At 38.8% G+C, this 22,137-nt stretch overlaps 2 protein-coding genes across 3 annotated transcripts; both read right to left on the reverse strand.

The window, feature by feature from the left end:
* Nucleotides 1–5,657: 5,657 nt before the first annotated feature.
* On the reverse strand, nt 5,658–12,963 carry LOC122138698 (stomatin-like). The gene is made up of 7 exons (XM_042732520.1): nt 12,809–12,963; nt 9,254–9,354; nt 8,687–8,759; nt 8,314–8,396; nt 7,497–7,700; nt 7,251–7,385; nt 5,658–7,115 (listed from the first exon to the last, which is right to left on the reverse strand). Exons 1-7 carry the CDS (start codon nt 12,861–12,863, stop codon nt 6,927–6,929), a joined length of 840 nt encoding a protein of 279 aa, XP_042588454.1. The 5' UTR covers nt 12,864–12,963; the 3' UTR covers nt 5,658–6,926.
* Nucleotides 12,964–14,643: 1,680 nt separating this feature from the next.
* Nucleotides 14,644–21,874, reverse strand: LOC109097969 (proline and serine-rich protein 1-like). Of its 2 annotated transcripts, XM_019111589.2 has the most exons (12): nt 21,331–21,874; nt 21,130–21,195; nt 20,984–21,052; nt 20,804–20,898; nt 20,616–20,709; nt 20,391–20,501; nt 20,206–20,289; nt 19,980–20,058; nt 19,701–19,793; nt 17,368–18,808; nt 15,864–16,011; nt 14,644–15,683 (listed from the first exon to the last, which is right to left on the reverse strand). In XM_019111589.2, the coding sequence occupies exons 1-12, from the start codon at nt 21,373–21,375 to the stop codon at nt 15,558–15,560; spliced, it is 2,451 nt and encodes an 816-aa protein (XP_018967134.2). In that variant the 5' UTR covers nt 21,376–21,874; the 3' UTR covers nt 14,644–15,557. The 2 variants fall into 2 exon arrangements, with proteins under 2 accessions (XP_018967134.2, XP_018967135.2); XM_019111590.2 differs by lacking the exon at nt 19,701–19,793.
* Nucleotides 21,875–22,137: the final 263 nt, after the last annotated feature.

Genomic DNA, 22,137 nt, shown 5'->3' on the forward strand with positions numbered 1-22,137 from the left:
GTTATTAAAGACCTGATAACTTTGAATTAGGGATGTCATATCGAATAATCATGATTAATCACGATTAATCGATTTGACAGCGCTATTTTGAATGAACATTCTGTTAACCTTCGTGGAGGAAAGTTTATTCACCTTGCCAGAATGTAATACAAAGTGCTAAGAATGTTCCTTGTCAAATTAAATTGACAAACTTCAATAGTATATATTGTAGGTGCTTTATTTCTTTCAAATAAATGGCAATTGGTTTGGTATTTTATCAGATACGATGACATTCTACCATTTTTAAATGTGACTGAAGTGTCCAAATACATTTTATACCTATTGTATTCCAATTCTCCTTTACTTGTTTCGACTTCCTTCCTTCTTTGTGCTACATAAACACACATACGTTTCCTGAGGGTGTGTGATCCTTTGAGGATTTTATAGTCTTGACAAACATTCGTTAGGAATGGAACTCTCTGTCTTACAGGCTCTTAAGTCCCAAATGAATAATCAGATCGGAACACAACATGCTATTAAGTGATCTTTCTGTTCGCTGTGTTCTGTGACATTTCAAGTGGATTTGAAGAAGGAACATAATGCTTTAAATATGGAAAGATTTCTCTTATCATAACTTTATTTATAATTAAAAGATTTTTGCCACTGATTGAATTGTTTTATGTCCTCTCAAGCACCTCTCCTGTTATTTTTTGCCGGTGTAGAGCAGGAAGTGGGATGGGTGGTGTGCTTCTGATGCGTTTGCCATGTTTATGATCTATTCTACCCTCTGCTGCAGTGTGTACTATAGGCTGTGGTTTGAGCTGAGCAGCACAACGAGAACCGTTAGTATAGTTTCTTTGATTAAACAACAGCTGTTGTCATAATACAGGTGGTAGGATTCTTCTGCTTCTTGAAAGGACGGTTATTTCTTTTTTTTAATATTCTTCTTTTTTTATGTGAAGACTTTTATGTACTGTAGATCTAATTTATGATGGTGTGTGACAGTTAAGTAACACAACAAATTAGCTACTATTAACTTTGAATCTATAACTTTAAAATGTGTAAAAATGAAAAAGAATTGGATTGTTTCTGATGAATAATAACCCAAGCTGCTGTTATCTTTTATGACAATGACAGCTAGGCCTATATTAGGACAGTAATTCTTTTGTTTTTTGTTTTGTGTTTTGTTTTTGTCTTGTTTAGCTTTGCTTTGCTTTGCTTTGTTTTACAACAACATTGATTTACTGATATACCAATATAGCTGAAATTATGAATATTATTTTTAAGTTCCTAGAAAAATTAATTTTCCCTAAATTGACCATTTAGGGAAAAAACAAACGTCTGGATATTAGCAATAAAACAAAATATTAAAAACATTTTTGAAACAATATAATATTAGATTTCAAAAATTCAATTTACCAACTGTGCCAGTCTCTTACTGCCCATCTGCAGTGTGCCTACCTGCTCTTTGCGGCCCCTGAATGAAGAAGGAATTTAGTGCTGTTGCTCATGCTGGCTGCGTTTGCCTTTTTCAGGGTGATTATGATCATTCTGATATAATTCACAAGCTCCATCTGTTTGTGATACATCAGAAGTGACAATACAGTGTATAATATTTGTGCCTCTAGTTGCACCACATGGAATTGCAAATATAAGAAATAATGGAGGCTTCCAAACCAGTTACATTGACAGGTTATATTAAAAGCCTTCTGGGGTCGATAGAGTGGAAGTCAATTAAAATATTAATGGATAATTACATAAATAACCCACAGTGTGATTTTATATGTTCTTATTGTGCCCGTTTCTCATAATTGCGATTTTATATTTCATAATGTTTATAATTTATAGTTTAAAAAAATAATATATAGAAATTAAGATGAACACCAAAAAATATTTAAAATGAAGTATTTAAAAATAAATAAGAATAAGTATATAAGGCCTAAAAAGGTAGTATAGTTTTAATGATACACTACCGTTCAAAAGTTTGGGGTCAGTAATTTTTTTTTTCTATTTTTATTTATTTATTTTGATAGAGAACTTTTATTCAGCAAAATAAATAATACATTCATCAAAAGTGACAGTAAGGACATTTGTTTATCAAAATCAAGTAAATGCAGCACTTCTGAACTTTCTATTATTCAAAAAAAAATTTTTTTTAAATGTATCATGGTTTAAACAAAAAAATAATAATTAAAAGACCAACTATTTTCAATATTGATAAATGTTTCTTGAGCAGGATATCAGAATATTGTAATGATTTCTGTATGATCATGTGACACTGAAGACTGGCGTAATCATGCTGAAAATTCAGCTGACAACACCAGGGTTTAAATGCTCAGAAACTAATGGGACACACCTGGGAACAATACAAACTAAACGGGGAACACCTGGACTCAAATAACCAATTCACACGAGGACAGGAACAGGAAAGACCAAATAAGGAAAAGGAACTCAATGGGAACATACATGTGACAATATTACTGTTTTTACTGTATTTTTATCAAGTCTCATGGTATAATAAAAAATGAGGGGGAAAAAAATTAAGAACTGTGATGATGATGATGATTGTTGTTGTTGTAATTGATTGATTGATTAATTGATTGTTGACTGATTGATTGTGTCCCTCACAGGTAGCCCTGCAGGGTGGCATGTTCGTCTTCATCTTGTATGAGCTGAACACTCCTCTGTGTTGGAGTGTTATGGCTCGGCTCTCTCCGCTGCCATCTGTCTGCTGTCCCGCTGTCTGCCTGATGCCTATAATCCCGCTTGGGCTGATGTCTGTGGCAGCTGGCCTCATCATGGCAGCATTTCCAAAGTCTACCCTGCTCATGTTCCTGGGTAAGACTGAGTTTGGGCATTTATGGAGTTTCTAATGGGTGGCTGGATGGTCTATTTTCAGGTGGAACAATGGTTTATGTTTTATTCATTGCAGTGAGGTTACCTTTGCTGCTGTCCATCATGCCAACTCCTGTCCTGCAATCCATGATGTCCAAAATAGTGTCTGGATCGGAGCAAAGGAAGAATCTCAACAGAATAGAATAGAATCAAATTTATTTTCGTTTAATTTGTTACAGTTTTTTGTTTATTCCCAGCAAACAAATGCAAGAGTTCCCCAAAAAAGTAGAACATTCCCATTTCACATGACCTCTGAATTATTGATGGCTGTGTGTTTGTGTACAGGTGCCATGTTTGTGTGTGTGTAGTCTTTGTGGAGATGTTGAGCATCGGTCTTTCATTTAAGATGTTTAGCAGCATCTGTGCAGCTACTCTCTCCTGGTTCTCCGGGTTTAGTTTCCTGCTGGCTGCAGGCCTATCGCTCATACCAGCCATTCTGATCTGGTGAGTAGCCCACCTCTATATATTTCCTAAGGTAAGGACTGTGAAGGAGCATTTCATTAGGGGGGTTTTGGTATGGTGAGTGGCAAACTTTTATGTGTTTTCTGAGGTGATGAGTGTGAGTGATCATTTAGGATAGCCCATCAATTCAGCGACAGCAGAGACACTCGGAGCCTGTGGCAGGGGATACAGACCATTACGGACTACAAGCCCCCACAGCGGACCTGTGACAGCAACATCTCTCTGCTGAACGAGCTGAACACCTTCTTCGCTCGCTTTGAGGCACAAAACAGCTCCACTGCACAGAAGACTCCACCTCCTCCCAGTGACCAGGTGATGATGCTGACCCCAGACAGCGTGAGGAGATCCTTCAGCAGGATCAATGCACGCAAAGCTCCGGGTCCTGACAACATTCCTGGGCGTGTACTGAGAGACGTGTGCAGCAGAACTCACTGATGTCTTCACAGACATTTTCAACATCTCACTTAGTCAGGCTGTTGTTCCCACATGCTTCAAAGCTACCACCATCATTCCAGTCCCGAAGAAGCCATCTCCATCATGCTTCAATGACTACCGTCCTGTTGCACTTACTCCCATCCTCATGAAGTGCTTCGAACGGCTAGTCATGCACCACATCAAGTCTGCCCTCCCCCCCTCCCTGGACCCATTCCAGTTTGCATATCGGTCCAACCGGTCGACCGATGATGGCCATCTCAACTACTCTCCACTCAGCACTCACACATCTAGAGGAAAAAGACTCATACGTCAGAATGCTGTTCATAGACTTCAGTTCAGCATTCAACACAATCATCCCTCAACAGCTCATTCACAAACTGGTCGAGCTGGGGCTCAACACTTCGCTGTGCAACTGGCTGTTGGGACTTTCTGACTGGAAGACCTCAGGCAGTACGTGTCGGCAGCAACACATCCAGCACCATCATACTGAACACTGGGGCCCCCCAAGGATGTGTGCTGAGCCCCCTCCTCTTCACTCTGCTGACCCACGACTGCACACCGTCACACAAACTCCAACCTCTTCATTAGTTTGCGGATGACACAACTGTGGTGGGTCTCATTAGCAACAGAGATGAGACAAACTACAGGAGCGAGGTGAGCCGCCTGGCCGGGTGGTGCAGTGACAACAATCTCTCTCTGAACGTGGAGAAGACGAAGGAGATTGTTGTTGACTTCAGGAGAGCGCACACTCAGCATGTTCCTCTGACCATCAACGGTGCGACTGTGACTGTGGAGAGAGTGAGCAGCACCAAGTTCCTGGGTGTGCAAATCACAGAGGACCTCTCCTGGACGACAACAACACCGCAGCACTGGCCAAGAAATCACAGCAGCGTCTCTACTTCCTCCGCAAACTGAGGAGAGCCAGAGACCCACCCCCCATCATTTACACCTTCTACAGAGGCACCATCGAGAGCATTCTGACCAGCTGCATCACTGTGTGGTATGGCGCCTGCAACGCGTCCTGCCGGAAGACTCTGCAACGCATAGTGAGAGCAGCTGAGAAGATCATTGGTGTCTCTCTCCCCTCCCTCCAGGACATTTATGGAACCCGTCTCACTCGAAAAGCCCTCTGCATTGCAGGTGATCCCACTCACCCGTCACACAGCTTCTTCAGTCTGCTGCCATCAGGGAGGAGACTGCGGAGTCTCCAGGCCAGGACCAGCAGACTGAAGGACAGCTTCATCCATCAGGCTGTCAGGAAGCTGAACTCGCTCCCGAACTTGGTGGGATAATGCGGAGTCTCCAGGCCGCACCACTGAACTATGAAAACCCCCCCCCCCCCCCAGGTCCCACATCCCCAGGTCCTTCCACCCCCCCCTCCCTCTAACATACGAATGTCATGCACCAGTCACTTTGTGCAGCAGTGGTCTGCTCACTACCTCATTCACCATGGATCTGACATCATTCTACCTCCTCATCAGTCAGTTTAATAAAATAACTGCTCTGAGCCCTTTGTCACTTTGTCACTTTTAATCAGACTGAATAAGCTATTTTTTTTTTATGCACTAAAAATCTTTTTATCTGCACTGTTTGTTCACTTGGTTTGCACTCTATCTGCCATGTGCCTTGCGCTGCTTTTATTTAACCTTATTTTTATTTTATTTTTTTTCTATTATGTCTTTTTTTACATTCCCTTATTGTATAGTTTTATCTTATATTTTATATTTGACCTAGATTTTTAGGCTCTACTGTTAGTGTTATCTGTATGCACCGGGGGTCTGAGAGTAACGCAATTTCGATTCTCTGTATGTATGTACTGTACATGTGGAAGAATTGACAATAAAGCAGACTTGACTTGACTTGACTTGATTAGTTGAAGGAGACATACTATGGTTTGTCACAGAATGTGTAACATGTTAATAACACATACACACAAAAAAGCACACTTTATCACCATCTACTGGAGTAACTATGTACAGTCACCTGATAAGTTTGATGTCTGTAATTTAATTACTTTTCCCTTTAAAAGTAAGGAATTACTCTTAATCTTTCTGTAATTTAATTACAGTTACTTCTCATATACTTGCATTAAAAACTGTATAGACTGTATAATATAAATTCGATATAAAACAGTGGATTTAACACCTAATGTTTATATTATATACGTTTTTAATGTTACCTTCTTAAAATACTTAAATACTGAATTAAAAGAGCAGTTTCATGACTATCCCTGTATTGTTCAGCTGCTCAAGGTTAAGAAAGTATACAGTAATAAGTAATGCAATACATTTTAGAGAGATTAAGACAATATTCAAATACACTGTTGAAGATTAGTAATTACATTTTTAGATTATTTAACCAACACTGCTCACCGAACTAAGTCAATACTTCTGAATCCTTTTGGTAATTGGGTTGAAAAGATTCTAGCCACTGGGAAGAATCTAACTAATGACCACTAAAAAGTAGTCCATGTGACCTGTGCACTATATATCATACTTTCTGAAGCCACAGTACTGTACTGAATCTAATGCAAACCTAATCTTAATTTTTAAGTGCACTAAGTGTTGTTTAAATGCAACACATTTGCACATACTTTCCCCTTAGCGTTATTCTTTGTCTCCGTCTGGATGTGTGTGAGGAATCCATCATACAGACAGAGGAGAGGACGGAAAACCACATAGAAATCTTTAAACTACCACCCTAACATGTGGAAAGTTAGAAAACACTCATGTGAAGAGGTTAAAAATCTGGGACCAGGAACTATGATGTGTGTAGATGTTCTTGGTTTCTTTTTGGTCTCTAAATGAACGGTTGTTTATGGTTAGGTAAAGAACAGCTGAAAGACATTGTCATTCACATTGGTGAAAATGACTATAAATGTTTAAAAAAAAATTAAAATCTACTTTTTGTTGTAGTTTATTTAATTTCATGCATACTCATTGTATATAAGAATATAAAATTGACATTTAAAAGTTGTTATACACTGATATAAGTTCTAAAATATGATATTGATATTGTATGTTTTTATAAATAAATCACTTGTAAACCTTGTCACTCTTTCTCATAAAAGATAAATGACGAAAAAGAAGAAAATCATGCACAGTTTCTTAATGAATGGCTTGCGAGCATCTGTACACTATGTGAATATTCAGCAATCATTCCTTCATGAAGTGGCTTATGATATCCATGGGCAGAGGGAAGATGATGGTGGAGTTCTTCTCAGCTGCGATGGTGCTGAGGGTTTGAAGGTATCTGAGCTGAAGGGCAGATGGAGACTCTGCGATCACTAGAGACGCCTCCTTCAGAGCTCTGGATGCGTTCATCTCACCCTCCGCTGCAATAACCTACATTAACACAAACCGTTACATTAGTGTGTGGCATCACAAATTGTACATTAAATGTAGTGTACTTTTATTTGTATTTTTTACCATTAAAATACATTTAAACATACATTAGTAATGTGTGGCAGTAATACTCACCTTTGCTCTGGCCTCACGGGCCGCCTCCGCCTCGGTCGCCATTGCTCTCTGCAGCTGTTGTGGCAGTTTAACATCTTTAATCTCCACCCGCTCCACTTTGATTCCCCACGAACCTGTGGCCTCATCTAGATTCATCTGCAGCAGGGAGGAGAATTATGGAACAAATTTTCAGCTACTATCTGACCTGCAATTATATCATTGATGCACAAGCAGCAATTTACCTGTCTTTTACACTATTACACTCACCTGCATGCTTTGGGAGATGCCTTCTCGGTCAGAAAGAACCTCAGACAGGTTCTTGGTGCCCAAGACGTTCCTCAAGGTGGTCTGGGCCAGTAGGCGAGTGGAGTAATCTGCATTAGACACGTTTGCCACTGCGGCAATAGGGTCGTTTACACGGAAGTACACAACACCATCCACAGAAACTGTCACTGAGTCTTTGGTCAAGATCTAAATGCAAACAAAAACGATTTCAGGAACAAAACAAGTGACTGCCTTGATGAGTAGGCCTACATAAGATCATGTAGGCTAATTGATTCATTCACAAACTAAACTAAACTAAACATGACTTGTGTTTTGAGTGAATCGTTGAATCACTAAAACAATTAAAAACACCAGTGAGTCGTTGAATCATTTACTGAAGCGATTCATTCAAAACACTGATTCATTCAGGAACGAAGCAAGTGATGTCTTCATGAGTGAGTCATGGTCATTCACTCAGGGTGAATTCTAAATAGAATACTACACTAGCATTCTATTTCTACTAGCATTACCATTTCTCCCATATATGTATGTGGCACTGATAGTAAGGGGGCTATTTAATATGTTATTCCGAATTCAGACTCATTCAAGAAGGAAACAAGACCGTCTTCATGACCGAGTCATTGAATCATTCACGGAAACGATTTGTTCGAAAACATTGATTGTTCAGGAACAAAATGATAATTGCTTGGATAACAGCTGTTGATTCAGCTTTGACTTCGCTTGCTGGAACTATTCACGTGTTAAATGCAAGTAACCCGATATTAACCTCTGGTTTATTGAGTATTTACTTTTAGTTTACCTCCTGGGGAGGGATGTCAAATGAGATGGTTCGAAGATCCACTTTAACAAACGAATCCGTGCAGGGGATGATGAAGAAGATTCCTAGACACAAGTAATATTTTTAATTATGTTTGTTATTATATGATCTGTGTCAAACAGTATTGATTCGTTATTTGAACTAAACTGACTCCTTGTACAGGAATTGAGCTAGTAGGCCACATTTATTGTTTTAAGAACAAGTTCTGTGAATATCCTTGGCTGTTGTAAACAACTGGTACCTGTGCCTTAGACTTACTAGAGGAACGTCTAAGGCAAATATTGATTTGCCTTTGACAAAAGATGGTGTTACTTAAGTATCTGTTTAGCTTTAACCTACTGAATCAAAGTATTACCTGGTCCTTTGGCTTTTCGGGCTGTTATCCTCCCCAGTCTAAATATGACAGCACGCTCATACTCTTTCACAATCTATAAAACAGTTATCAAACATCTTAAGTGGGTTATAAAACATTTGAACAACAACTGCTGGTGTAAAACATTCAGGCGTTGATGTAACTTCCTGTTAAAGTGCAAGACTTACTAGAAAAGTAAACTTTAAAGTTAAAAGAAAGTAAACTTTAAAGTATTCAATTATATTGTTTTGCTATCACATAAATAAATAAGTGGCCATACTCAAATGTTGATTTGAGTTCAAATTTTAATACATTTATTTTATTTTATTATTTGAAATAATAATCAGTCATGAAATCAGTCATACCGGAGTCATGAACTGGGAAGAAACCAGTCGCCTGTATGACAAGTATGATAAACTTTAAAATATAGGCCTAAATGGAAATAAAATTAATACAAAATAGTAATGAAAACTACTAAAATGATTCAAAAATAACACTGGTCCCCGAGAGCATAGTAATTAATATTTTTTTCAGGATTATTTGTTTTGTTTGTCCTAATGTGGTTCATACCTTAATGCTTATGAAAATGGTGATTGGAAATATCAAGATGGAGAAAAATGCAGAGATAATCACAAGGATCCACCCACAGCAGCCCAGACCGTTATTTTCACCTGCAGCCACAGAAAATCGTTCTCAAAAACAGCACATGACTAAAAGTTAAACAGGTCGAATTGTTGAGCTGTGTGATGAACTCAGTGCTAATTACATGATTAATTCAATGCATGTGGCATGTGATTTGATGCTTCACATGGAAGTTACATTGCTAAAGGCAGTTGTCTTGTAGAAAATCTGAACCATGCAGTTTCAAGATTCTTTGCACATCCTAGTTTCAATTCTTTTAGGATGACCAACAAAAAAAAGTGTCATAGTCTAACAGTTGACTACTAAACTTAAATTAATTTTGATTCAATTCATTTAGATAGTTTGGTTTGCTAAGAAACTAAATTCCCTTTCTAACTAGCAAATTATCAGTAAGACTAATCTTAACCCTTACTAACAATCAAACTGTAAACCACATCTTATCTTTTACCCTTAAAGGGGTCATATGATCCTGCTAAAAAGAACATTATTTTGTGTATTTGGTGTAATGCAATGTGTTTATGTGGTCTAAGGTTAAAAAAACACATTATTTTCCACATAATGTACATTATTGTTTCTCCTCTATGCCCCGCCTTTCTGAAATGCGTAGATTTTTACAAAGCTGCTTCGTTAATGGTGAAAGCCGATCCAGCGATCCACAGTGCAAAGTTGATGTATTTCCTCAGCGACCAGCACGGATCAGCTCTAGGTATGACAAAGCGGATATCGTCCTCTTTTGGAAGACCAAACAAAGTAGTTTCGCTTTCACAATGAAACACACAGCATCTCCACAATCCTTTCTTGTGTGAACATTTGGGCGGTGTTATGCAAATCTTCTCACATGGTGATGTAGATATGTGGGAGCGTGTTAGAACGAGCCATTTTAGGAGGGCGTGGTTGACTCTTAACTTTTATAGAGAATATCTCTTTGGATTTTAGACTTTAGTCTTTGCAATTTTACAGATCTTCTTTATGCACCAAGAGCTTGTAACACTCCAAAGAGAAAGGAAAATTTGAAATTGCATCATATGACCCTTTTTAACCCTGAAAAGAAGCACTTTACACCAAAAATTCAATATCGATCCATAACTGGATCAACAGTATCTCAGATAAACGTTTGATCACCAGGGAGTCCCTCTTCATCATAAATCAGCTCTGGGTGGTCCTTTATGGGTGAGTGGGTGGGTGCAGTGGCGGCTCATGGGTTTAAAATAGAGGAGGTACACTAATTGTATTGGTCTGAGGATCCCTGCTGATTATTATTATTATTATTATTATTTGCTTAACCACTTTAAAATGGCTTTTTGGATGCTTTTAGTCAGAACACATAAAGAAAACGACACACATACAGCAAAATAATATAACTTCACTTTCCTGGCCTATCACTTGAAACAAACATCCATCCCTTATTAAAAGTCTGAGTTAAAGGGATACTTTACCCCAAAATGAAAATGTTGTCATTAATCACTTACCCCCATGTCGTTCCAAACCCGTAAACGCTCCGTTCGTCAACACAATTTAAGATATTTTGGATGAAAACTGGGAGGCTTGAGACTGTGTCATAGACTGCCAAGTAAATAGCAGTGTCAAGGTTCAGAAAAGGTATGAAAGTCATCGTCAGAATACTCCATCTGCCATCAGACGTGCAATCTGGGTTATATGAAGCGACGGAACACTTTTTGTAAGCGAAGAAAACAAAAATAATGACTATATTCAATAATTCCTTTGTCAATGGTGCGGATGATACAGAAGAGCATACACAGCATACGGTGATATGGAGAGACACAGAGGAGACCATTGACAAAGGAATTATAGAATAAAGTAGTTATTTTTGTTTTCTTCGCTTACAAAAAGTGTTCCTGTCGCTTCATATAACCCAGATTGCACGTCTGATGGCAGATGGAGTATTCGAACAACAACTTTCATACCTTTTCTGGACCTTGACACTGTTATTTTTTTGGCAGTCTCAGGCCTCATCATCATACATACTTGCTACATTATCAGTGCAGCGGGAGACATTAAAACTAATAGCACGTAATTTAAGTCTCTAATACTCTAGGCCTCTAGGCTAGCCTCCCCTGTAAGGTTTCTTTTCTCAACACTCCTCAGCGCTGAAAGTGAACACTCGATGCTGATTGGCTAATTTGTTTTACCAACGGAGCCTCAAGAGCTCAGCTCTCCCCCGGCCTCCCCCTCCCCTTCTCTATCACCTAACCCTAACCATTGTAATTACATCAGCAGATTCATGATAGAAAAGCGCTTTCCAAATTCAGTAACATGTTATGGTGAAATGAATTGTGAAGTTTATTAACATTAAATCGTCCTCCTCCAATTTTCACCTCAAAATTTTTGGGAAGCTCACCTGCCTCCCCCGATGAGCCGCCGCTGGGTGGGTGGTGAACATTGGCCCACAAAGTGTGATGGATAAGGCTATGCTAATTTTTCCACACACACCCAACAATTTCAAACCAAGGCCATATTTTATGCTTATATGACCTGTCTATCATGCTCTTCTAAAAGAAAGATTAACATGTTTATATGTTTTCGCATGTGGTGTTTCACTGTACTGGTTATTGTATAATACAGTCAGAAGTGCTAAAATATTGTGTTGTACAGAGCAATCTATTAACCTAAGAGAGGAAATCAAGAAACTATAATAAACTCTTCAGGTTATTTATAATCTGATGTGATTACTCAAATCAGGATAATGGGCCAACTCTAAAACCACAAAATGTTGAAGGCTAAAATGAATAGTTGACGAATACAGAACTTACAGAATCAAGATTTTAGTAAAAAAATAAAAATAAAAAAAGGATTAAGTATGGGATAATCAGCGGCTGGAGGCAAAGAACCGCCCGACGTGAAGTGCATTAATATAGAACGGTGATTAAACTAACTTGGAACTACTTGTGCATTAAACGGTTTTACTGTATACCTGCCAGCCAATCAGGATCCAATATTCAGACAGACCATGGAATAAATACATTTAAAATACATTAAAAATTGTGTATAGTTTAGGTTTTGTGGCTGTCACCTTGTCTTTTTCCCCATTTTAGCCTTTTTGAGGTTCCTTTAAATAGTCTTGCATTTACTATCCTGTTAGATATTGTGACATGCTATATGCATGTAACACCATTAACTTCAAGCTTAGCTGAACAATTTCTGACTAGGAATAGCCTACTAAAAATAATGCAAACAGCTATTTGACTTCATAGATGTACTGTATATGTCTTTCTTCCTTTTCCTAATGAAGGTACAATTGTTAACCGGTGTGGAAAATTGACTGCTTTGCAAATCAAACACTAATGCAAATGACAAATCTAACTGATCGTAGTTGAACAATGCAAACTCATTCAACCTCAGCACACAAGTCCTGTTGTAGTTGTAGTTAAGACTATTACTATATTATACTCTCAGCAAATTACATGTTAAAGTCCAAAGTTCAGAGACAAAAGGGTTAGAGTAAAAAGGTGAGATTAATCTTACTGATTAGATTCTGCTTGCTCTGGGCTCCTCGTTCCATCTCAGACTCCATTTCCATTTGGGTTTGTTGCTACACGAGATGTAAAAGATGGCACTGGCTTTGTGGGTAACTGAGAAATGTATTTGTACTGCAAAAGCACTTCCTATGAAGGGTGTGGCCTTGTCTACAATGCAATTAGAAGATCATTTACAGACTCTAATGGTCTTATGGCACCATCCATTGTGCAATATGAGGCTGATGTTTGTTAATGAAGCAGTTATGATGATTGTGATTTCTCTGAAACACATCCGCTTGGGTTTGCTCTAGGCCAAGATGCTTTATTCTTCAGCTAGCCAGTGTGCTTCTCCCTATATAGATTTGAATGCCTAGTTTTTTAAAAACACATTCTTGTTTTACTCTCAGAAAAACGAATAAACCATCAATTTCATTGATGGCTTACATGCAGGAACACATAGTATTGCATAATGTCAAGTAAGTGAACAAAGGGTCAAGTGGAAACTAGTAATTGCGGGAGTCTCGTGATTCATGATGTGAAAAAGATTAAAGTGGTTATTTCACTCCTCCTACGTGACCAAAAGTATGTGCAGGGTAAATCAAAAATAATCTGTAATATTTTGTTATATGAGAATACCTCATTATAGCGACTTTGCCAGGTTTTCTTTAAGAATCAAAAAGGGGAAATCTGTAATAAAAACACAAACTTCTTTCCAACACATTAAATTAATACCAATATTCTAAAAAAAAATACATAAATATATAGCAGCCAGCTAAAACCAATTAGCCAACAATTCATTAATTTATCTTTAAGAATTAGTCTATACAGAACTATATTTTCTATATAAATATATATTAATGTTAAGTAATGCAAAAGCTAACTTTAACAATGAGCAGTATATTTGTTGCAGTATTTATTATTCTTTGTTTACATTAATAACAATACAACCATTCATTGTTAGTTCATGTTAGCTTAGGTCCATAAATAGAATATTACATTTACATTTAGTAATTTAGCAGATGCTTTTATCCAGAGCGCATTACAAATGAGGACAATGGAAGCAATCAAAATCAACAAAAGAGCAATGATACGCAAGTGCTATAACAAGTCTCAGTTAGCTTAATGCAGTAATATTAATATTAATAGATAAAACTTTCAATAGTAAATGTAATTATTATTAACTTCGATTAATAAATGCTTTACAGTTTATATTGTTAGTTCATGTTGTAAATTGTTATTACACATATTTTGTATTACCTAATGTAATGTTATAAAGTATTGCATAATGCCAAGTGAATGAAGGGTCAGGTGGAAACTAGTAATTCCAGGAGTCTCGTGATTATTGATGTGAAAAAGATTAAAGTAGTTATTTCACTCGTTCTACGTGACCAAAAGTAAGAGCAGGGTAAATCAACATCAAAAAAAATCTGTAATATTACAGTTCTCCGAAAAAGTTAACCAGCAAAGACCTCAATATGGATTTTGCCAGGGTTTCTCTAATAATCAAATAGGGTAAATCACTTATACAACACAAACTTCCTTTTAACATGTATAGTAAATATCACTTTTCTATTTAAAAATAAACAAAAATAAAAAAACAACAATAACAGCCAACTAAAAACCAATTTGCAAATTACTAATTCCAAGAATCTTTTATAATTAATCTGGCATCAATGGAATTCTGGTAGCAAAACATTTTGAATTTGGTTTTGTTTGTCTGTAGTGACTGACTTTCTCAGTTTAGAAAGCTGCTCTGGGTTTTGTGGTCATTCCGGCAAGTCCTGAACAGGTGAAAGGTGACGTGACATTCACTGTTCTGAATAAAAACAAACAGCAAGAGAATCTAAGAAAAGAACTTTTATTTCATGATGCTGTTAGAACATACTAGACTAAACCTAACGTATTCTTTATTATATTTTATAATATATAATGAACACAAATGTGATTATCGTAGACTCTGAGATCTACACATTGTATACATGCAAAATTCATGGTTCTGACCTTAATTATCAGCAAACTGCACAACTGTAAAATTTGTAACACTAAAGTCACTTTGGAGTTGCAAAGCAACTCCTTTAAAATTTGCAAGGTAACTTAGGAAAATAATGAAGAAAAAAAAAACAGAACAGCTACAGTACAAAGAGCAAACACCTAATTTACCCATTCTTAAAGGGTATTTACATGTACAGTATTTGACAGACATTTGAAGAAAAGGTCAGTTAACTCACTACTGTCATGATACAAGGAAAAACAATTTAGTAAAATTTAGACACCCACACTATTCACACTCCCTCTACTGGTGTATATTTAAAATTCATTTTAGTATTCATTTTTAAAATTATGATGCATAAACAGAGTTAAGTATTCATTTTTAAAATTATGATGCATAAACAGAGTTAAGCCCTACTACAAACCAAAAAAAATAATACTACAGAATAGTATTCATTTCATCCAAATACATATAACAAACAGTCCAGTCCAGCCCAGCCCTCAAAGGCCAATAAAAATTATGTTCTTCTAATGCAGAGCTCGAAACCACAAGCTTGTCTTGATTTGAGACATGAATGTCTTCTACAGGAAATGATTGGAGAGTACAGCTGCCACATAACATTTTTGAATTTACCCATAATTGCGTTATGACACACCTTTTTCCATGCAGAGCTCCACAGTCCACAATGTTTATCACTGTTTACGCACACTGCGCACGCACTAGGTCACACAGTTTTTGATATGCCTGCCCTCTGTAACACAATGAGTTACTGCCAGCCCAGTGGCGGATGCAGGCCAGGCTGCAGAGGGAAGCTAGAGCCAGCGGCTGCAGGGTAGTTCGTGAATCCATTCGGCTGGGGAGGGTAACTGTCGAGCGCTGATGCAGAGTGAGCCTGCAATCACATACACAAAATAACATTTGCATAAAGCAGCAAATTCTTCTAAAAAATCTTGCTCACACTGCTGGAAAGGGGGCGGAATGCGGCGCAATAATCATTTTCTCTTGATTATTATATTTTCATAATCGTTGGAGGCCGAAATTGAAATTGAAATCTAAATCAAAACAGCCCTACCTGCAAAAGAGCAGATTGCATTCCAGAGTTGTGAAGACCAGAGAGAGCAACAGGAGATGCTGTCGTGGAGAAGCTGGGCATCCCTGGGGGGAAAGACAGCAGCCCTGGGAAGGCTGTACCTCCAGGGGCCTGGAGACTACCACTTAGCCTGAGTAACACATTAAGCAACATTGCAAAGGCCTATTAATAATGCAGTTCTAATGATTATCTTACTAACACAAATAGATTGCACTTGTTTACTTAGTTTCACAATAATCTGTAACACTAAATTCAAAGCAAGTGTGCTATCTGAAACGCTATCACACATATGTGCTCACTATAATAACGCTTCTTGACAGCAATAATTCACGTGTTATATGTTGCTGACAGACTTGGTATGTAAACTTCAAGTTAATCAGCCATATGACCATAAAATATTTTTTGTGGCTATGGTTTACTTTTGACAGCTATGACAGTTTTTCCCATATTTTCAAGGAACACATATCACTCTGATAAAATGAAACCATAGACTTACAATAGGAAACAAAGACTTTAGACTTTTCAGAGCATTTCAACTGGAAAATGTTTGACATAACCAGTTCAAGAACCCAGTGACCTGCCTTTCTGACTACTATCTCCATAGCCCTTCTAAGGCAGAATCCTGAGACAAAACTTCAAAAGCTACTTTATACTCATTTGATTCTAATAGGATTCCCCATTATCATGTGGCTAAGCTTTCAGCACAGTAATTAAAAACGCATACAATACATAACACAAGCAGTGGATAAAACAGTCCATTAGTGAATCGACTGAACTGTAGCTATTGACACTTTTTTCAGTATAAAATGAAATATACACATAATCAACTTAAAAATAATAAAGCATAATTATTCTTCCTATATTTTAGAGAAGCCCTTAGTTGTGCACATATAATGCTGGCTAAGTAGGCAGCTCACTAGGTTTTGGAACTGTTATTTCCGTACCGTAGACAATTCAGATGATACATATTAGTTTAGCACAGAGGTGCTCAGTCCCGTTCCTGGTGATCTACCTTCCAGCAAAGTTCAACTTGAACCCTGCTCCAAAACAACTGAACCATCTTATTAAGATTTTCAGGAGCACTTCATAATTACAGACAGATGAACTGACCTATGCAGGTAGGTAGATCTCAAGGAAAAGGATTGGGCACCCCTAGTTTAGCACTTCTGCTTATTTCAAATAATCCTAAATTGGGGGTAACTAACTGTACTCCTGAAGGGCTAGCATCCTGCAGAATTTAGCACCAACCTCTTCTAAACACACCTGAATCAGTGAATCAAATACTTATATACTGTGTTCAGTATTTCTTGGAAATAACAGGCAGGTGTGTTAGAGCAAGTGGCTTTGAATTGGAGTCTGCAGGAATGTAGTCCTCCAGCTACCCCTGCCCTAAATCAACCCTAGAATAGTATAATCAAACTTCCCTACTTGTTAATACTTCATGAAGTCATGCAACACAATTAAATAGAAAAAAAATAAGATGTACCCAGCCTGGCCAACAAGGGCGGGGTTGAAGTTAGAGCTGAATGCAGAGGCGAATCCTGGAAGCACAGGAGAAGAGGAGGGGATTCCTGCTGCGGCAGCTGCTGCAACTGCTGCTGCCTGGAGAGGTGCAACGGTGGCTACTGAGGAAGAGACTCCTGGAAGCCCCATTAAGGAGGACAGCACTGGACTACCTGCTGCAGTGGGCCTTGATCCTCCAAAACCTGGGAAAGCAGGGTTTGGGCCAGGAGGAAGACCCGTGAACACGGAGGGAGCTGTGGTCAATCCAAGGCCAAAGGGGGAGGATGTCGGAGTGCTAGAGTGAGCCAGGGCAGAATATACAGATGAGACTGGAGGAGTGGGAGTGGATGGGGTGGAAATGGAGGACTGGGTTCCAGGGAAAGGAGACATTGCTGGAAAATGAGGAGCAGGACTGCTTCCAGAATGAGAGCCAAGAGCTGAGGAAAGACTGTGAAGTCCGGCTACACCAGCAGTGCTGGGTAAAGAAGATTGTGGCGAGGCAGCACCATGGACCATGCCCATGGGTCGGGAAAGAACAGCAGAGTTAGGCATTACTAGAGAGCTAAGAGAAGGGGTGCCCGAGCGGGAGGGACCTTTGAAAGCGGAAGGAACAGGACTGTTGCTTCCACTACCTCCACCGTGCCGGGCCATGGAGCTGGCATGTTGCTCGCTAAACGAAACTCCAGCAGGGCTACTCATGGCTGCCTGGGAGGTCAGTCCAGGAGAGGGCTTAGGACTTGGAGCCGCAGGTGCCACTGATAATCCACCAACACCTTGCATGTTGGGAGTAGAGCGTCCAGGAGTGAGAGAGGACATCCCTGAGGGTGTGTAACTACGGATAACCGAATGTGACTGAGTAGAGGGAGTGCCAGGGAGTGAAAGTGCTGACTGGGAATCTGAGGAAGGTGGGTAACCCATCATTGAGTGTAATCCCATAGCTCCATGAGGAGTCAAGGGGTCACCAGTTGCCCTGGGAGTAGATGTGTGTCCACCGGAAGGTGTTTCTGAGCGGGACACACCATGGAAGGGAGAAAGAGGGATGCTTGTACTTGGCCCGGGCGTTCCACAGGGTGTTCCAGATGGGGTATGACTTCTGATAACGGAAGGGGTATTTCGACCAGAAGGGGGCATGCCAGGGAACGGAGAAGGAACTGGTGTGGTGTGGCCACTGGAGTTTGAGGCAACTTGGGGAGAGCCAGCTGGGAGAGGAGGCCCTTTGATGACTGATGGTGAGGGGGCAGGAGTAGGGGAGGGGGTTACAGGGTTTTGGGATGGGACCATGCCAGGAAAAACCGGAGTGATTGGGGTGGTAGGCTGAGGCTGGGAGGTGACAGGAGTAGATGAGGTGGAGTTATGAGGAGAGATAGCAGGTGTGCCGGAGATGTTGGTGGCTGGATTTTGTTGAATGACAGGTCGGCTGTAACCTGAAAATATGAAACAATAAGAATAATGAAATATTAAAAAGAAGAAAGCCCTATGAAATGGTTAAGACAAATGTACCACATGCATTGAGATTTTATTAGTGTTGGATTTTAAAGGTGCATTAGAAAGAAAGCAAGAGAGAATTCAGGAAATCTCCCAATCCTCTAGCTGCACCTTAAGATGCACAATGCAGCAGAGCAAGCATTCACATTCTAAACATGGACTGACAATATATGACATAGCACCCCCTTGTGATAAAATTAAGCAAAATTGTTGCAAACCTATATTATAGAATTTTCTGGGTTTAACAGAAAATTTCTAATTGTCCCCTAGGTTTGTAAAAAAAAAAAAAAAAAAAAAAAAAAGCAAACATCTTGGATGCAGTGAGAAACTTACAACAGAATTAAACTATTTAAGGTAATGCCAACAAGGCTTAAATATTGTGTGTTAATATGACACTTTCAAACATTTGTGCACAGATACTTTTTACTTAATCAAATATAAAACATTAGTCTCACCACAAAGATTTAAGAAAGATTAAATTTTTGCACATTTGTGCTCTCAAACTTGAAAGTGAATAGAGTAGTTTACTTCTATTTCAAGTGCCTTAAAGTAACAACTTTTTTTAAGAACATTACATTCACACAGACTCCGGAAAATCCAATATAATACACATTCTAGAATGTGTGCTTGCTATAATCAGTTGTGGCATATGGAAATGACCATATTAGATCAGTAAAGAAACCCCAGAGAGAGTTTTAAGCATGATCAAATTGCATGCTATAGGTGCTGCAGGCAGATTTAGAGCATGCCGTGGTGAGGTAGCGTCTACAGACAGCAATACAGTCATAGCTGTTAAAGGCAGCACACAGCACTAGCAACTGCACGTTGTACCTGCCAAATTGGGAGTGGCTCGGTACGGTGGGGGTGGCACACTGGCGGTGATGACCCCACCCACTGACACCAGACCTGCGTTGTTGTACGCACCTGGGCAGCATCCGGAGAAGAGGGTAAGAACATTCTGCATCTAGTCCCCCAAATTAACTTTCATATTGCACACAGACACATTGCTGGCATATGCATGGTCTACTGTTTCTTGTACATTAGGAAGATTATTACCCATACAATTTATTCTTGATCATTTTATTCTAATCTGAAAGAAAAGGGTCTTACTTGGAGCGATGGTTGCATGTGGCCTACATGGCGGGATAGGGTATGGCACAGGTCTGTGTGGATTGTACGTTGATGGTGACTTGAGGAAAAAGAGAGAAATGGATTTAATAAGAAAATTGTTCACTATTCAAGATCACATGATGGGATTATCAGCCACTAATGAACTCTCAGAAACATTCTAAGAACAAATATGTTTGGGCAGTAGCACCGGTCCATTAAAACATACCGGTTTGCTTGGTCCAAGGATGCGTGCAGCAATGCCCTTTCCATCCAGGGTTGCATCCTCTCCATCCTTTTTGGCAGATAATCCCTAAAAAGTTCCAATAAAAGCCACAATTAATTTTAAAGAATTAAATGAAACTATATGCATTTACAAGGTATTTCATATATGAATTAAGTGAAGGAACTTACAGGGAATGTTCCAGTGACCTGGCTGGGTTTGCCTTTGGGGTAAGGGTTGCCTGGGATCATCCCACAGGACGAAATCATCGCCACTGGAGCTTTACATCCCACCTTACACACCTAAACAAATTACACACATGTACTGCATTTAAATCCTCATTCATTCAATATAGCCTACACTTTGCTGTGATGCACAGTTTGTAAATTCACATTAACGAGTAGGCTAAGTTTTACCTGCTCTAGGATTCTTCTTGCACGCTTCCTCTCAGCGAGGTGAGTACGGAACGCATCCTCCACGGGACGGTAATTTTGGGCATCAGAAATATTTCTGTAAAGAATACATTACATATTGCTTTCTTGCATTATATTTAATTAGTTTGGATATTTGCTGATGTGCATAATTTCTGTAGAGCATAACTTACAGAGCTATGAGTTCTAGGACAACAATTCTGTCCTTTGAGAACGTGAAGCAATTAAGGATGTTTGCAGCCTTTGTTGTTGGAATTGCAACCATTTTCTAAAGGAAAAAAACATGTTATGCAGTTAAATCAAGTCTAACAAGACTGTAGATGAATAAAATCAATAAGAAACAGAATTCTTACATGCTGCAAGGCTTTGACTGCCTTTACTTGTGGCTCCGCCCAGGAGAAGTATTTCAAAATGTCAATCACCTGAGGAAGGAAGGAAGTTTGACAGGTAAGATGATGTAAGATAAGCACAGTTCTCTACAGTTAGTATATCAGCATACCTGTTCACTGGAGAAATACCCATGAACCTGCTCTATAGCTTTGATTCGCTGATCTGTCAAAACACACTTCAGAACAAACAAAAATCACAGTATTAATATTATCCTCTGTTGCTTATTTAATAACCATAATCAACCAAACTGATCACAAGTGCCTCTTTCTAGAACAGACAACCTGTATTGTGCTGCAAATATAAATGATACCTTTCTAATTTCGTCCAAGACGATATCAAAGGATTTCTTGTCCATCTTCTCTGTCGATGCTCTGACCGCTGTATTGATGATCAATTCCTCCTACAGCATCTCAGTGACGACCCTTCATTCACCTGCTGATGGGAAACTAAATGCTATTGTCTTGTAATACTTATTCACAGCATCAGTGTTTGAGTTCATCAATTTTTTGCATGTGATCTATCCTTTTAGTGAAGACAGAATCATTTGGTAGCGGTTCAGCTGGTACAACAGAAGGCTTGCGGTCTCTTTAAGTTCAGGCTGGCACCATGACATGAGGAACAATAGTCCAGTGCTAAATCCACACACACCTCAAACGCACCATTCTTCACATATATGCATGTCTTTTATAGTGTTTGCACAATTACAAATTTCGCTAAAGTGATTGAATATCATAGTTCACGCGGAAGATTTGTTTATTTTGATATATCGTCGCTGTTTATTGGGGATTAGCAGAGATGCTAACGGCTGCAGTTCGTCTGCGACTTCCTTTGTCAGGACCCCGACATGAAAGAGTGTTTTTAAAAACGCCTCGAGAGGAGTTGACATTCTATCGTGAAATAAATGGGATTTTTTTCTTAACCATTTATAATTTATTATTCAAATACTAACTTATATTAAGTTTTTCGAGTTGTCATAAATACTGACAATTCTTTTTAAAGATAACAAACTAATTAGGTAGGTTTCGAATTCTCATAAATTGGGGAAATTTAACTAAAATGGATATTAAGTAAATTTTTATGACTTTCTATAACGCACATTAAAAGCAATGCGAGGAGA

This window comes from Cyprinus carpio, chromosome B10 (genome assembly GCF_018340385.1).
Source record: "Cyprinus carpio isolate SPL01 chromosome B10, ASM1834038v1, whole genome shotgun sequence".
In the NCBI taxonomy this organism is placed as follows: Eukaryota; Metazoa; Chordata; class Actinopteri; order Cypriniformes; family Cyprinidae; genus Cyprinus; species Cyprinus carpio.

Coding starts and splice junctions, on each gene's coding strand:
- LOC122138698 (XM_042732520.1), bottom strand. CDS start 12,863: ATGGAAATGGAGTCTGAGATGGAACGAGGAGCCCAGAGCAAGCAGAAT. Junction 8,760..9,253: donor CCATTTTCATAAGCATTAAG/GTATGAACCACA, acceptor ACTGTTTTATAG/ATTGTGAAAGAGTATGAGCG. Junction 8,397..8,686: donor CCGAAAAGCCAAAGGACCAG/GTAATACTTTGA, acceptor ACTTGTGTCTAG/GAATCTTCTTCATCATCCCC.
- LOC109097969 (XM_019111589.2), bottom strand. CDS start 21,375: ATGGACAAGAAATCCTTTGATATCGTCTTGGACGAAATTAGAAAG. Junction 20,059..20,205: donor TCCTTGGACCAAGCAAACCG/GTATGTTTTAAT, acceptor TTTTTCCTCAAG/TCACCATCAACGTACAATCC. Junction 18,809..19,700: donor AGCCACTCCCAATTTGGCAG/GTACAACGTGCA, acceptor TCATATTTTCAG/GTTACAGCCGACCTGTCATT.